Raw genomic sequence first — 13,439 nt, forward strand, 5'->3', positions numbered from 1 at the left:
GGTTGAAGGTTTTTTAAGGGACACATGTAGCTAATGTAAGTACCTTTCTAGTTATATGCATGCACGAGGCATAGTGAATGTAGAGACAGCATACAGCCACGGAAACAATTAAGAGACCACTCCAAAATTATTTTCAGCTTTTCTAAATTTACTATTTATAGGTATGGGTTTCAGTAAAATTATCATTTTTGTCTATTCTGTGAACTTGTCACAACATTTCTCCTAAATTCAAAATATAGTTTTCTATTTGCATTTATTTGCAGAAAATTGAAACGTGACAAACTTAAATAATAAAGATTCAATGTTTGCAGACTGCAAAGCAAACATATTCATAATCATGTTTAAACAACACAATGCTAATGTTTTTACATGCATTTTAGGCAGCGCCGGCGCTATGGTGGGGCATTCGAGGGCCGTGCCCCCCCTAGCGGTCATTGATGCCCCTCCTTCCACAGGCCATGGCGTGGCCCAAAACATATCCTTTTTAGTTATTCTTTTAATATTAAATGTGCAAACTGTAACTTAAATGAAATAAAATGAAATGAACGGGGAAAACGCATAATTTCAAGAGGTGGATAAACTATTTCTGACATGTGTTGCGGGAATATGGGCATTGTCCCTTTAAGAAGCATGGGGATTGTAGTCCTGGCCATACTGAGTGATGGGAAAAGTAGTGCGGGTGCGGGGTATACACGTATGTGAGACAAAAATAGCAGACGGAGAAAAGGAGAGTAAGCTGCTTTAGAGGATTTGTTGTTTTCTTTATAAATTCGTGAAACCACCCGGGAGTTCAAGTGATTGTCAAATGGTATAGTGATGGATGGAGCTTTCGCTGACAAGATTAAACAACGTGCTTCGTAATAACTTTGTCGGCTCATCATTGTGAGAAATGGACCAGAGCAAACTGTTACAGCTAACATTATCCGCGATCGGAGAGGCGGATTAACAAAAAGGTAACACATGTCAGAGATGGGTAAACTGCATTTATTTGCGTTTAGCCTCCACTACAGCCCTCCGCTGTGTGTGACTGTGCTGGAGTAGAGAGAGGGCATAACTTTACCCCACCCCTTTCTGCCTTTTATTATCGTCTTCGTGTGTGTGACTGAGTAAACTTTGTGCATAGGGCTACCACATAGTCTCGACTAAGTGACATGATATGGAAATTAACAACAACAAGAATAAACGAAATTAGCAAATAATAATTAATAATAAAAAAAAGTGTTTCGTTTTTTATAGCATTTCTGCTGTGTTGGACTTGACTATGATGTCGCCACTGCGTCAAAATATTTCTCAAACGGCAGTGCCCCCCCCGCCGATGACCCAATGCCCCTCCAGTAGATCTGCTCTGGCGCCGACTCTGATTTTAGGATCAGTTCAAAAATGTATATTTGATGAAAAAAGCCTGCTTTTTTTCTTTTGTATGTTTTTGTATTCTTTCAGTCTTTTATACTGCTTTTGTGTGACTGCGTAATTTGTGAGGTTTGTTTCTGTTGAAATTCAACAGACACTGGACTGGAATGACGATACACGCAGACGCGCTGGTTAAAGTCAAAAATGGAGTGGTCTCTTTAATTTTTTCCACGGCTGTTTGTAACATATCTGGGGTCACTCTTGTGTGAGGTCCCAGGACAAGATGCCAGCTCCACCAGTTCTGCTGGTAATTAAGTAAAGAATCATCTGAAGCATCTGGCTTTAATTCCATTAATTGGCTCCTTGTGTTCTTAAAAGTGCTGACTCAATGTAACCTGTGCTTTATAATGTACAACTTATGAATCTCAGACATCCAACCTTGGCTCAATTGCCCCTTTTGTTTTCATTTATTTATTTATTTAATTTATTGTTTTTTATGACTACAAGCATCTAACAAAATCCATGAGGTCAAGGTTCTGTTCCTTATCCCATGCGGTCTATATTGATTTATTTGGTCGGCATACAACAGTATCCAAGGGTAGGGGGGGCCATGAAGCAACCGAGACGATTCATTGGAAGCAAAGACAGTTCCTATGTGACTCTGCCCCAGTTTCGGAGGTGCTTAATTTCAGCGACGGTTGCAAAACTGGGAAACCTGGAGCTGCAGGAGTGGGAACTGTTGAGCGCTCACAGGTGTGAGCATCTTATGACATCCCTACTTATCTACTTCCCTCCTACCCTCTTAAATGAGATGCTCTCCCTTTGCACACTTTCATTCAAAAAAGCACAAAAATGTGAAACTTAATTTTGAAATCCATTCCAGTCCAGCATAAACATAGCTGTCCTGTTGAGCAATAATAAGTGTTTGTTTTTAAGAATAATAAAGATAATTAGCGACAAAGGGAAAGCTCTCAATAACCGTATGTTTTTAGTATCTAGTGAGTACTGCACTGAGTTCATTACAAGAGACTCTCATTGGCGTGCAACAAGCAGCCAATTCTACCCCAACCAAACAGAAATTGGGAGAAAGTAAATGACTTGGCATCCCATTTACGGAAAATGGATTGAACTTTTGTTTCCTACTGGCAGTGTTTTCACTCTGATGTCATGCTATGGCGACGGGTCTAGCTAATGTCCAGCATCAGCCAAATCACTTTTAACAGGATTTAAAGTGAGGGAAAATGAATGAAGACTATTTTTATCCAACACGAGAAGGATGAAATAGTGGTGGGGAATGTGGCTCTTGGACCTCTCCATCTCTGTCTCTATTTTTGCGGTACAAGCTAATGACACCATGACTATGATTTAATGAGACATTCTTTGCTTAGATGGCAGTTTTGGCCCTTTCCATTTGAGAACAACGACCAGATATTTGGCTGTGGAAATTGAAGGTTATGGGCTGATTGACAAATAGAGGCTTTGTGCATTTGAATAGCAAAACTTGGATCGCCCACCGGACTTGTGGTAACTCAGTGCGATACCCATTAGCTCCTGAAGGAGGATACGAGAACAAATTTCTTTCTGGTCCCATTAAGAAATCATGCTGGTCTTAAGACTAGATTCTGGCTTTGCTGAAGTTCACATGCAATTGGAGGAGAAGCACTAAAAGAAACGTTGAGGACAAGGAACCCTGGACCCTTCTTTCTCTTACCTGAAAAATAGTACTGAAAACAATGCTATAGGATTCTGAAATGAATTAATACATGTAGTATTTCACTTTTACATCAAACTCTTTTGTTTTGTGAACATCTGACCCTTACCCAAAGAGGTCCAAAGTCCTTTGAGGAAACATTAACAATGAACCATAGAAAAGAGAAAAGATGTGTGAGACATAAGATGTCCATCCGAGAGATGAAGCGTTTAAAAGCTAGAATCTAGAAGCCAAGTCAGTTGGGAAATACAGACAATCTCTGGTCCATTATCAACATGACTTGTATTACAGTACAAACACCACAGAGAATCGAAGAAAAGCCTTATGTTTAAATTGAATACTAATGCTATTATTTACTTTCTTACATAGAGGAAGGTCAGTGATTCTGAAGGTTATGAGACATAATCGATGGTGTAAAGTTGAAGAATATTGATGTTTGAATTATTCACGGTCAGCTTGACACAGAGCTGCACTTACAACAAACTACAGCACTGAGCAATGTGTTTGACAAAGATATGCCCATTACGTAGACTTTCATGAGTCGTGTGGGGTGAAAGTCATGAGTGCTGGGGAATTGTGGGAAGTGGGAGGACTAGACTTATTTAAAGAAGAGCTAGAGGAAAAAATCTAAGGCTGGATGGCAAAATGTCAGACAAAAATAGAGAGAGTAAAAGCAGAGGGGATAAAATCAGCCATTGGAATTGGATGGTAAATTGCACACTCATTTATTATACGCCGAATGGTTTTTAATTGAGGCTGGTTTTACACCTCTGCGCTGCGTAATGGTCAATGACTTGCTCTGTAAAGTATTGAGTCAATGTCTGCTGGACATAATTACCGATTTACACCAATGTCTGAATTTATTTTTTGGAACTATATGCCAGCACAGACAGAGTCAAAATCAACAGGAAATGACATCATTGATGCCTGCTTAACAGGCAAAAGTAAAAGACAGAAAGCGGAGATAAGAATTAAGAGATAAGAACAAAACTGACTTCAGTAATGGACGAGCATGGTAAAGAAGACACAAACACTGACAAACAAGCACACCTACTAGAGTGAGACAAAAATCACAGACACACACATACATAATATATCATGCTAGTAGATGTGGCAGACCAACCACACTTTCTTTCTGAGTCTGACTTGAGGCAGATGGCCGTCTGAAATGGAGGCTGAATGGCACAGGCTGGTGGCTGTGAAGCTGAGAGTGTGGATGGGTAACGGTGAAGATGTGTGAAGAGCCGCACAAAGTGATGTCACTCTGCATTACTCAGTATGAGGGGTTAGTTAGGGTCCCTAACATATTTCTTCTCACAAACAGAAAGATAATGAATCCTGAGAAGGAAGGTGTTGTTTGTGTCTGACAATAAGAGCCGTTCTGGAACACGTGCCAGAATTTTCGCCCAAGAAACGACAATCGTCATTATTTATTTACCCTCACATTGTTTTGCATCCCTTAAGTGTTATTTTTACAGTGAAACACAAAAAGGACATTTTGAAAGAAAGCTGATGCGCTATTAAAGTAGCATGAGACACACACTCACGGTAAGTCCAATTTTGGAGACATACTTCACTGCACCTCTCAAATCAAACACACCTAATGCCGTTGATTTCTAACCAAAATGTCATTATGTAAAATGTGTCAAATTTCATTTGAAAGTATACAGTGGAGATGAGCATTATTAGTGAATGATCTACACTTAAATGTCTGTCTGTTATTTATCCAATTAATATAATGAATGTGGCTATTCTTTATAGTGTTTTATTGTATTTTTTGTTTTTGGGTGCTTGAAAGATTGTGCTATAACTCCTGAAGATGAAACAAAAGTCATGTTTCACACACGAAAAAAGAAAATAAGGATTTGTAAAAACATGATGGCAAATAAATAATGGCAGAATCTTCATTTTTGGTTGGCATCTATTAACCAAGGTAATACAGTACGTTATGAATATGATGGTCAACCTCTGTTTACAACAGCAAAGGGAGATATTTCAATTCCTTCTGATTTGAAAACCTCTAAATCCAAACACTGTGAAACAAGTGATTAACTACATATTTAAATAATAAAACATCATAAAAACTCGACTATTTTCCCACCGTTGTTTCACTGTGTCCTAGTTTGAACTTTACGGGAAAAAATCTTGGATCTACATGGCAACTTCTTGTGTTCCAGACTCCTTGGTTACTCATGCTGTACGTAAAATTCGTCTTTCATGAGTTGCATTCGATAATATCGCCTGAATAAAGTACTGCAGTGCTAATGTAAATATAACAAAGAATCATTTATACTACAACCATTATATATCAATCTCCATATACAATCTATTGGTCTTAAATGAATTATGTTGCTTCGACAATTACAGAAAATACTTCTACTTTCTTTATCCCTGAGTTTGCTATCTTCTCACACAACTTATTTAACCACCCAGACAAAAGTACATTCTCTTCCGACTGCTGGTAAGGCTACACTCCCACAACATGACAAACAAGCCAGTCATATCAGTACTAAACTCAGAGGTTAGAAAAACATTCATGGTTCATCAAACCAACATGCTCGCAACAACAACAACATGCTCGCAGAAGACTTCACACTCCATTCTCGATCGATTCAGTTAATAAACCCACTCCCTATTGAATGAACCACAAAGACTCATAAACAGATTAGGAGCACTTCCTGCCAAAAGGCATGAGTCTGCTAAAATGTTGGACGCTGTGCTCATGCATTCGAAATCAGAATCAAACTACGAATTAGCTGTTTCTCGTACCCTCGCAGAGGGTAGCGGAACATTCCACAGTTAATGAGCAGTTTTTATTACGTGCATTTTAAGATGCAACATGGACTACATCCCTCCATCACAAACTGCACAAAATAGGTTTCATTTAAAAGTAATTTAAATGGTGTGACTGACCGGGATCAATAAAGCTACTAGGAACTGTTCAGGGGTATTTCTAGGAAAAGGACATGCAAAGTCAAAGCAAATGCAATTCTTTCATCTGAAAAGTTTACACCATCTGTTCAATTCGACAAGGGGCTGTTGCTTGCCCAAGTTACATAAAGAAGACTTTTAGTCATTTTCACTTGCAGTAAGAAGAAAGGAAATGGTGTTTGGAGTTGCCAGGTTACATAAGCGACCGTGCTGTCTTCTGCTGCCAAGAGTGGAGGTTACACGATAGTGGGTTATTTCATTTTCTCGGTGTCACTCAGTCTTATTGCTCCCAAAGTAACCATCGAGAGGCGACATCATAAGCTTCCTTAAAAAAAAAGGAACAAAAGTAAAATAATGAAACTATCTTTTCCATTTTCAATTGTATGATATGACCTAGTGAGATCTTGGCCAAAAGCAAAGGAGGATTGTGCGACATGTCAAACTAAACTGACACATTTTGACAGAATTGATTGCAGATTCTTCGGAACAAAAAAAAAAAATAATAATTATTGAAAAAATCCCATAAAAAAACAATTTTCTGGCAGCAATTTGATGGTTTTTACCGTTTTTTACAGTAAAAAAAAATACAGTAAAAAACTGTAATTTTCTGGCAACCGAGGCACCAGAGAAATACCGTAAAATAGCAGTTCGTCACATAAAATTACATGTTTACTGTATTTAAAAAATATGTGAAAAAATAACAGTAAAATTCTGTCAAATTAGATTTTTATAACAGTGTAGACAGTAATTATCCGTGGAGAAAGTGGAGAAAAAGGCAAAGTATTTGCCCTACAAAGAAATAAACCTTTTTGAAACAAAATCCGGTTAAAACTGTATAACCTGGCAAACTACAGACAGAACAGTTTTTGGTGATATACCTCAGAGAACAGCTAATAAATGGTGACTAGGGGAGGACACAGGTAGAGGAGAGGCAGATGGTTCCAGCCCTACTGCCGTGTGATATGATTAAGCAGCCCTTTGATCCCACACGCAAGCGTACAGCAGCGATGGCAGTCCAACGGGAGAAGCTAATTGAGAAAGACAGACTGGTGGGGGGTAACACACCCCCAACTCGCCCAAAGAGAAATCCACAACAGAATGATAAAATATGCTGTGGAACTGGACGCTTGACTAATTCACAGATTGTCCTCTAAGTAGAAGCAAAATGGAGACTGTTCATTCTGAGTGACATAACTCAATCATAATGCAAACAACAAACAAGATGTCAATAAGATGAATGCGTATGCTCTATAGACGCTTTAAAAACTGATATGTCAATCAAAAGGTACACCTTCAGGCTAATCCGCAGGGATTTCTTGTTGTCTGAAGGTATCATACTGGCTCTTGTTAAGGTGAATGGATCTTTTACAGACACCTACGTATTAGCATGAATGTATAAAGTTTACAATTACATTTATTTTTTTGGCACGCGTTTTTATCCAAAATAACTTACAGTGCATTTACACTATACATTTTCATTAGCAGTATGTGATTTCCCTGAGGATCAAAACAATGACCCTTTGTGCTGCAAACGTTTTGCTTATTGACTGCAGCAGTTTCACACTGTAGTTGTTCCATCATCTTTTGCTTTACTCGGTTTGTTAGTTTTAATTAAAATGTGGAATAAAAATGACCAGGTATACCTTTTATGCATATTTACGGACAATTTTATAATCCTACTCATTTATCACATCAGCAGTTTTACTCTGATAGAATATTAATATTAAAAGTTTGAAATAGGTACAGAAAGCAAGAGAGAGAGAGACTTTATAAGTTCACAACAGGCACAGAAAGAAGGAACTGTGGTTGATAAAGTTGTTCACCGAGGAAGATTTAAGTCTCTCAGCTACACGGTGAAAAAACCAGTAAAAATGTTCCAAGAATTAAAATTCGTGCTTTTGTTGCTGTAGATTTGAAAAACAACTGTCATAGTTGTCTGTTTCTGCAAAGCAGATAAAAAGTTGGGATAAGCCCAAAAAGGCCTTTTGCACAATATTTATATGTTATTCATAAATAGCTGTAAGCATACTGTATATTTTATCAAAACTTGCAACATGATTCTAGAGCCACTGGACATTTAGCTCAGTGCTAGGGTCCATTCTTTTCTTTGAAATATCCAAATATATAGCCTACTATATAACTTGTAATAAATTATAATAAATGTTGAATATTACATCTTTGAGGAGTGATTTGTTGAAATAAATAAATACAATTTCCTTAAAATAACTTTTTACGAAATACAGTAAATACAAAGGTACCCAATTGTGAGCCTCAACTAAGCCCACCGATCAGAAGTTGTGTATTTTTCACAGTACATTAGTTTGCTCTGTGGCTTTAAGTTTTATTTAGTCACAAGACTGTTAATATCAACTGCTCATAAGAAAAAAAGTCATTGTTATGACTGAAATAGAACTGAATGATTTTATTATTACAAAACTGTCCATGCATGAAAGACAATGTGATAAAAAAATCTGCCTGTAATTAAGTTTGATCTATTGTTTCACCACAAAATCACACATAACAGCCAAATACAGCAAATTTTGCTTACGTCAAAATGGAAGAAGTGCGTTACACAAACATTTCACTCACAAATGAGTTTCAACGGTCATGCAGCCTTTGAACGACAGCAGTGTTGTGTTTAGCATGTGAGCAGAACTTGGAGAACGGTGTTATGGGGTAACATCACAAAACGAAGTGAATCACTACACCACAACAATAAACCAATGATAAAACTCGGAAGCATATCAATAATACTGTAGCTTAAAACAGTGATAATCTTCCCTTCCGTCAGCCACAGTGCATCACGTTGGGGGCCACTTTGAGAGATTGGTCGCATGCTGACCTACAGTACAGCACCACTAAAGCCCTTACTCCAGGCTGGGGTGACTTCAACTGAAACTATAAACAACCTAAGAAATGTTTGTTCTCAAAGAGTTACATGCTCTCTCTCTCTCTCCGTCCCCTGTGTGAGCAAGAGGCTGGGCTGGCTGGAACTGGTAATGAGGTGTAGAAACCAGACGTACAAGACTTCCACAGACAACTCTTATGTGATTACATCAGATCTGATGACGTGCGAGCATGGGCCATCGCTGGTGCCCTCCCAACCTGGTGCCCAAATCAGCACCCCCACCCTCAACCCAAATTGCACTCTTAAAAACAAAGGTGCTACAACAGCAATGCCATAGAAGAACCATTTTGGTTCCCATTCAGTCAAACCATTTCTTTCTTACCCTTTCATAGTCTGAAGAACCTTTTCCACACATAGAACCTTTTGTGAAACAGGAAGGCTTTTCAGATGCTAAAGGTTAGTTATGAGACCATACAGGAAAAAATGGTTCTTCTATGGCATCGTGTAGCACCTTTATTTTTAAAAGTGTACCACCATCACCACGGTGAACACATAGACATGCCAGAAGCAATCTGTACCTTTCACTCTGAGATCAGGACTGGACCAACTGACACCGGTCAGCATTATATCTAGAAGAATGAAACCATGTTAATCAGGTAGGACAAGCAAAGAAACCGTCACAGGAGCTGAAGAACAGGTGGAAAGGATGGATATGGTGATGGGCGTTCCAATTATTCTGAGTCCAAAGCAACACTACATCTGTGTGTAAAATGTCATACTATTTAATCCCAGTTCAGCTCTATTTAGAGTCCTAGGTTAGTTAAAGTTTGCCTGCATTGTAATGATATAGCAACTATTTTATGGAAGTCTTTACGGGCAAAAATATCCATCAACAAAACCTGAAAGTTAAGAAGGAGACCCATGTTCATCCCCCCATGTCGTTCCAAACCTGCATGACTATTTCTTCTGTGGAACCCAAAAATAATATTTCTGCTGGCCCTTTCAACGCAATTATTCCTGTCTGTCTGAGGCTGTTAAACTTCAAAACGGACAAGGAGAATGAAAGTATTATAAAAGTGCTCAGAAGACTTTTAAAAGCTTGAAAGCCTGAGTTCCGCTTTCAGAAAGCCTTATTCACTGTCATTGCACAGAAAATAGAGAACTGTACAGTTCTTGAAAACGTTGTGTTCCATGTTTAAACATCAAACAGATTTGAAACAGAAGAACATGAGGGCAAAGGTCATTTTTGGGTGAACTATTCCCTTAAAGGAACAGTTCACCTAAATATGAAAATTGTCTTCTTTTACTCACCCTCAAGTTGTTCCAAATCTGTATAAATTAATTTGTTTAGATTAACACAAAGAAAGATATTTAGAAGAATTCTTGTAACCAAACAGTTCTTGGCCACCATTGACTACTGTGACGAGGGAGGCGTGACGAGAGCCGTGAGGCAGGGAGGCGGGGCCGGTGGCATGAGTGATAGTGGGAATCAGCTGCGCGCACACCGGTCCCGCGTGTCTCACGGAGGAGATCGGAAGCATAAAAGGTCGAGCGACAGGAGTGTACGGCGAGAAAGGCCAGTGCCCGGACATATGTTAAGTTTTGTTTATGGTTCTGTGGCCGGCAGTCTACCGTGAGGTGGCTGCCGGCCTTTTTACTTCCGGATTATTGATTGTTTATTTTGATTTAAGTGTTTGAACGTTCGCCGGTTTCCGCCTCCGTCCTTCCCTCTTATTGAGCTTTTGTTACAACTACCTTAGTAGGAAAAATATGCTTTATAAATTTCTTTTTGAACACAAAAGATAGAAGATATTTTGAAGAATGTAGGAAAGCAAACAGTTCTGGGGCACTTTTGACTACTATTGTTATTGACTACATTTCCCTACTATGGTAGTCAATAGTGGACAATAACTGTTTGGTTACAAGAATTTTTCCATATAGTATACCGATTTGGAACAATTCGAGGATAAATGATGACAGAATATTTATTTAAACTGTCCCTTTTATAATGAAAGTCCTGCTACAGTTAGGTTACCCGAAAGTAACCACACAACTTTTCTGCTAAATTGTGCTTTCTGGTACGACTCAAACTGTCTTAATAGGATATTAGGTATCATGTTCAATAAAGACTCAACATATTAATAATGCTAGGCATTTTAATTCCTTTCCAGCTGGAAACCTGACACACCGCCTGTCACACCATCAACCATTCACACCTACAGAAATTAGATTTGTAGCAACAGAAAAGACGAACAATTGAGGGGAAAATAAAGCACTTTTCCTTTTCAGCTACAGCAGTGATGGAGTGATAAAACAAAAGTCGCTAATTGGCAAACTAATGTGCAACTCAAATACAGAAACTGAGCAAACATGGCGCTAAGATATTTAGAGGGAGCTACGGTTATAAATAAACTATTTGACCTGTAAACTGAGATTGGGTGGGATTTCGTCCTGTGGTCCTACCCTTTGACTCAAGTATTCATTTGTGTAACGTAATAAACACGCCTATTTACATCTGTATTTCTCAAGGGCTTAAAAAAATAATTCCCATTTTCAACTGTTGCCTAAAGATCAAACATGCTGGACCAATGTCCAAGCCAACGTCCAAACAACAGCTAGCATCCAAACTTTAATTCTTGTTTTACATGTTAAAAACGTGGAAGTGGCAGTGGAACCAAAAGTGAGGGTCATCACCACGCCGTGCATCCTGGGTAGCATCAGAGCAGGCAGCTGAAGGACCAATTGGACTGCGTCAGGATTGAGTTTACTTCTCAGACTGCGCTGCCCCACATGCATGAGAGAAGGAGGGTGCAGGGACGTACCGCACACCCTGCTCTCCCAGTAAGCAGATCACCATGCAGGCCATGGGACATGCTCTAGAGACGTTCCCAGGCAAAAAGAGGCAAGCCGGGTTCTTAATCACGGGCCTGAGCATCTCATTCCTCATACGCCGGTCACGCTAATTAGCATTAGCATCTAATTTAGCACGCGGTTCAAATCGAAGTGATCAAGCAGGACTCAGAAAGATGTGGAAAGGCTACCGACCAGCTAGCTCCTTCTCCTTACTCCTTCTTTTTTTCTCCATGCGTTTGAGGCGCTTCTCCTCGCGCAGTTTGGCCTCCTCCGCCTCTTGGTGCCGTCGACACTTGTGAAAGTTCTCGACCACCACGCCGACGAACATGTTAAGCACGAAGAAAGCCACGATCAGCAAGAAGGAGATGAAATAGAGAAGCATCCATGGGTTGTGATTCATGACAGGCTGCAACACATTACAAACACAGATTAAGAGATGGTCCAGGTCTCAAACGAAAACAACTTAGTGCCCGTTTACACCTTAAGATGTGTTTTGGTCAGTCGTATCACAACTGGACGATGCTAAATACAGGTGTAAACGGGGTGTAAATGTTTTAAGCTTGTCCACTTTCGACCACTTCCAGAGGTAGTCAAAAACGCATTTTGCGAATTACCACAAGAGAGCGTGGCAGGCATAATGCGTAAACATTCTGGAACGCACGTTAGCCAGACAAGATTTAAACTTTGCCGGCTAAAGACCTACAAGTTTGGTTTAAAGACGAAAAACGTAACAAGCACAATGTTTTCTCAACATTTCAGCTTTCTAACACACACTTACAATGTTAGGCGTGGTCTCATGGCTGTCATAGCAGAAATAAAAACCACTGTTTTTATTTGCCGTCTCCGGTTGCGTTCATATGTACATTGCATGTGCTTATTTTAGTCCATTCGATTGAAATGAATAAGCTGAAAAGCCCTTGTATTTAGCCTTCCATAAACCCTCCCCTCGAAGAAATCAGTACAGAAGTGGTCGAAAGTGGACAAAGAAAGGGATTAAAACACCAGGTGTAAACAGGTATGTGTCTCTTTCGTCCACCTGTGATCAGTTCGACCAAAACGCATTTTAATACCAGGTATAAACAGGGCTTTATATTTAGCGAAACAAAATTTTCATTTTAAATTGAACTGTATCAGCACAACATTGCAAGTAGAGCTAATAAAAAAGAACCTCTCATTCCACCACGTGTGTTTCATTGGTAGCAAAGAAATCAATTCTTTACATTTGATGACATTTATCATTTTTTCTTTACATTTTAATTGAACACGTCAATTTCTTGGTCAGCCCTTTTAGTAAGATTACACCTCAATACTATAATGATGGTGCAGAATTAAGAAATCCATAACACTTTTTCAAATGTTTGTCCCAGTGGAGATTTAAAAGGTGCTTTCTTCTCAACTAGATTGCACAACCAGAATTTTCTGTGTGCAGTTCAGTATCTACAGCATTACAGAAGAGACGCCTGTTCCAATTCAAACACATGAATGCTTTAGCTTCAGGACAGGGGGCTGGGCTCTATTCAAATAGAGCAGAACAGAACCCCAGGAAACCACTGCCAGACAAGACGCGTGCAATTTCATTTTCAGGCAAATGTGTTACATTTTTAATACAATTTGAATTTTACACACACACACATTGGAAGACGGAGTAAAAAATAAGACACTTCAAAGGCAAAAAGAGAAGCTTGAGAGAACTCAAGAATAAAAAAGCAATTATTTGAAGCGGGAACAGAAATGCTGACCGATGAT

General features: G+C 39.1%; 1 protein-coding gene across 1 annotated transcript in view; it reads right to left on the reverse strand.

Annotated features, from left to right (window-relative positions):
- Window positions 1-13,439, reverse strand: part of cacna1g (calcium channel, voltage-dependent, T type, alpha 1G subunit) — a 198,710-nt gene that overhangs the window by 24,419 nt on the left and 160,852 nt on the right. Inside the window, exons 26-27 of the mRNA XM_057359457.1 lie at window positions 11,886-12,099; window positions 9,419-9,469 (exon numbers count right to left, since the gene is read on the reverse strand). Coding sequence (XP_057215440.1) covers window positions 9,419-9,469; window positions 11,886-12,099 — 265 coding nt within the window. The remainder of the gene's footprint in view (window positions 1-9,418; window positions 9,470-11,885; window positions 12,100-13,439) is intronic.

The sequence above is a fragment of the Triplophysa rosa genome, linkage group LG18 (genome assembly GCF_024868665.1).
Source record: "Triplophysa rosa linkage group LG18, Trosa_1v2, whole genome shotgun sequence".
Classification (NCBI taxonomy): domain Eukaryota; kingdom Metazoa; phylum Chordata; class Actinopteri; order Cypriniformes; family Nemacheilidae; genus Triplophysa; species Triplophysa rosa.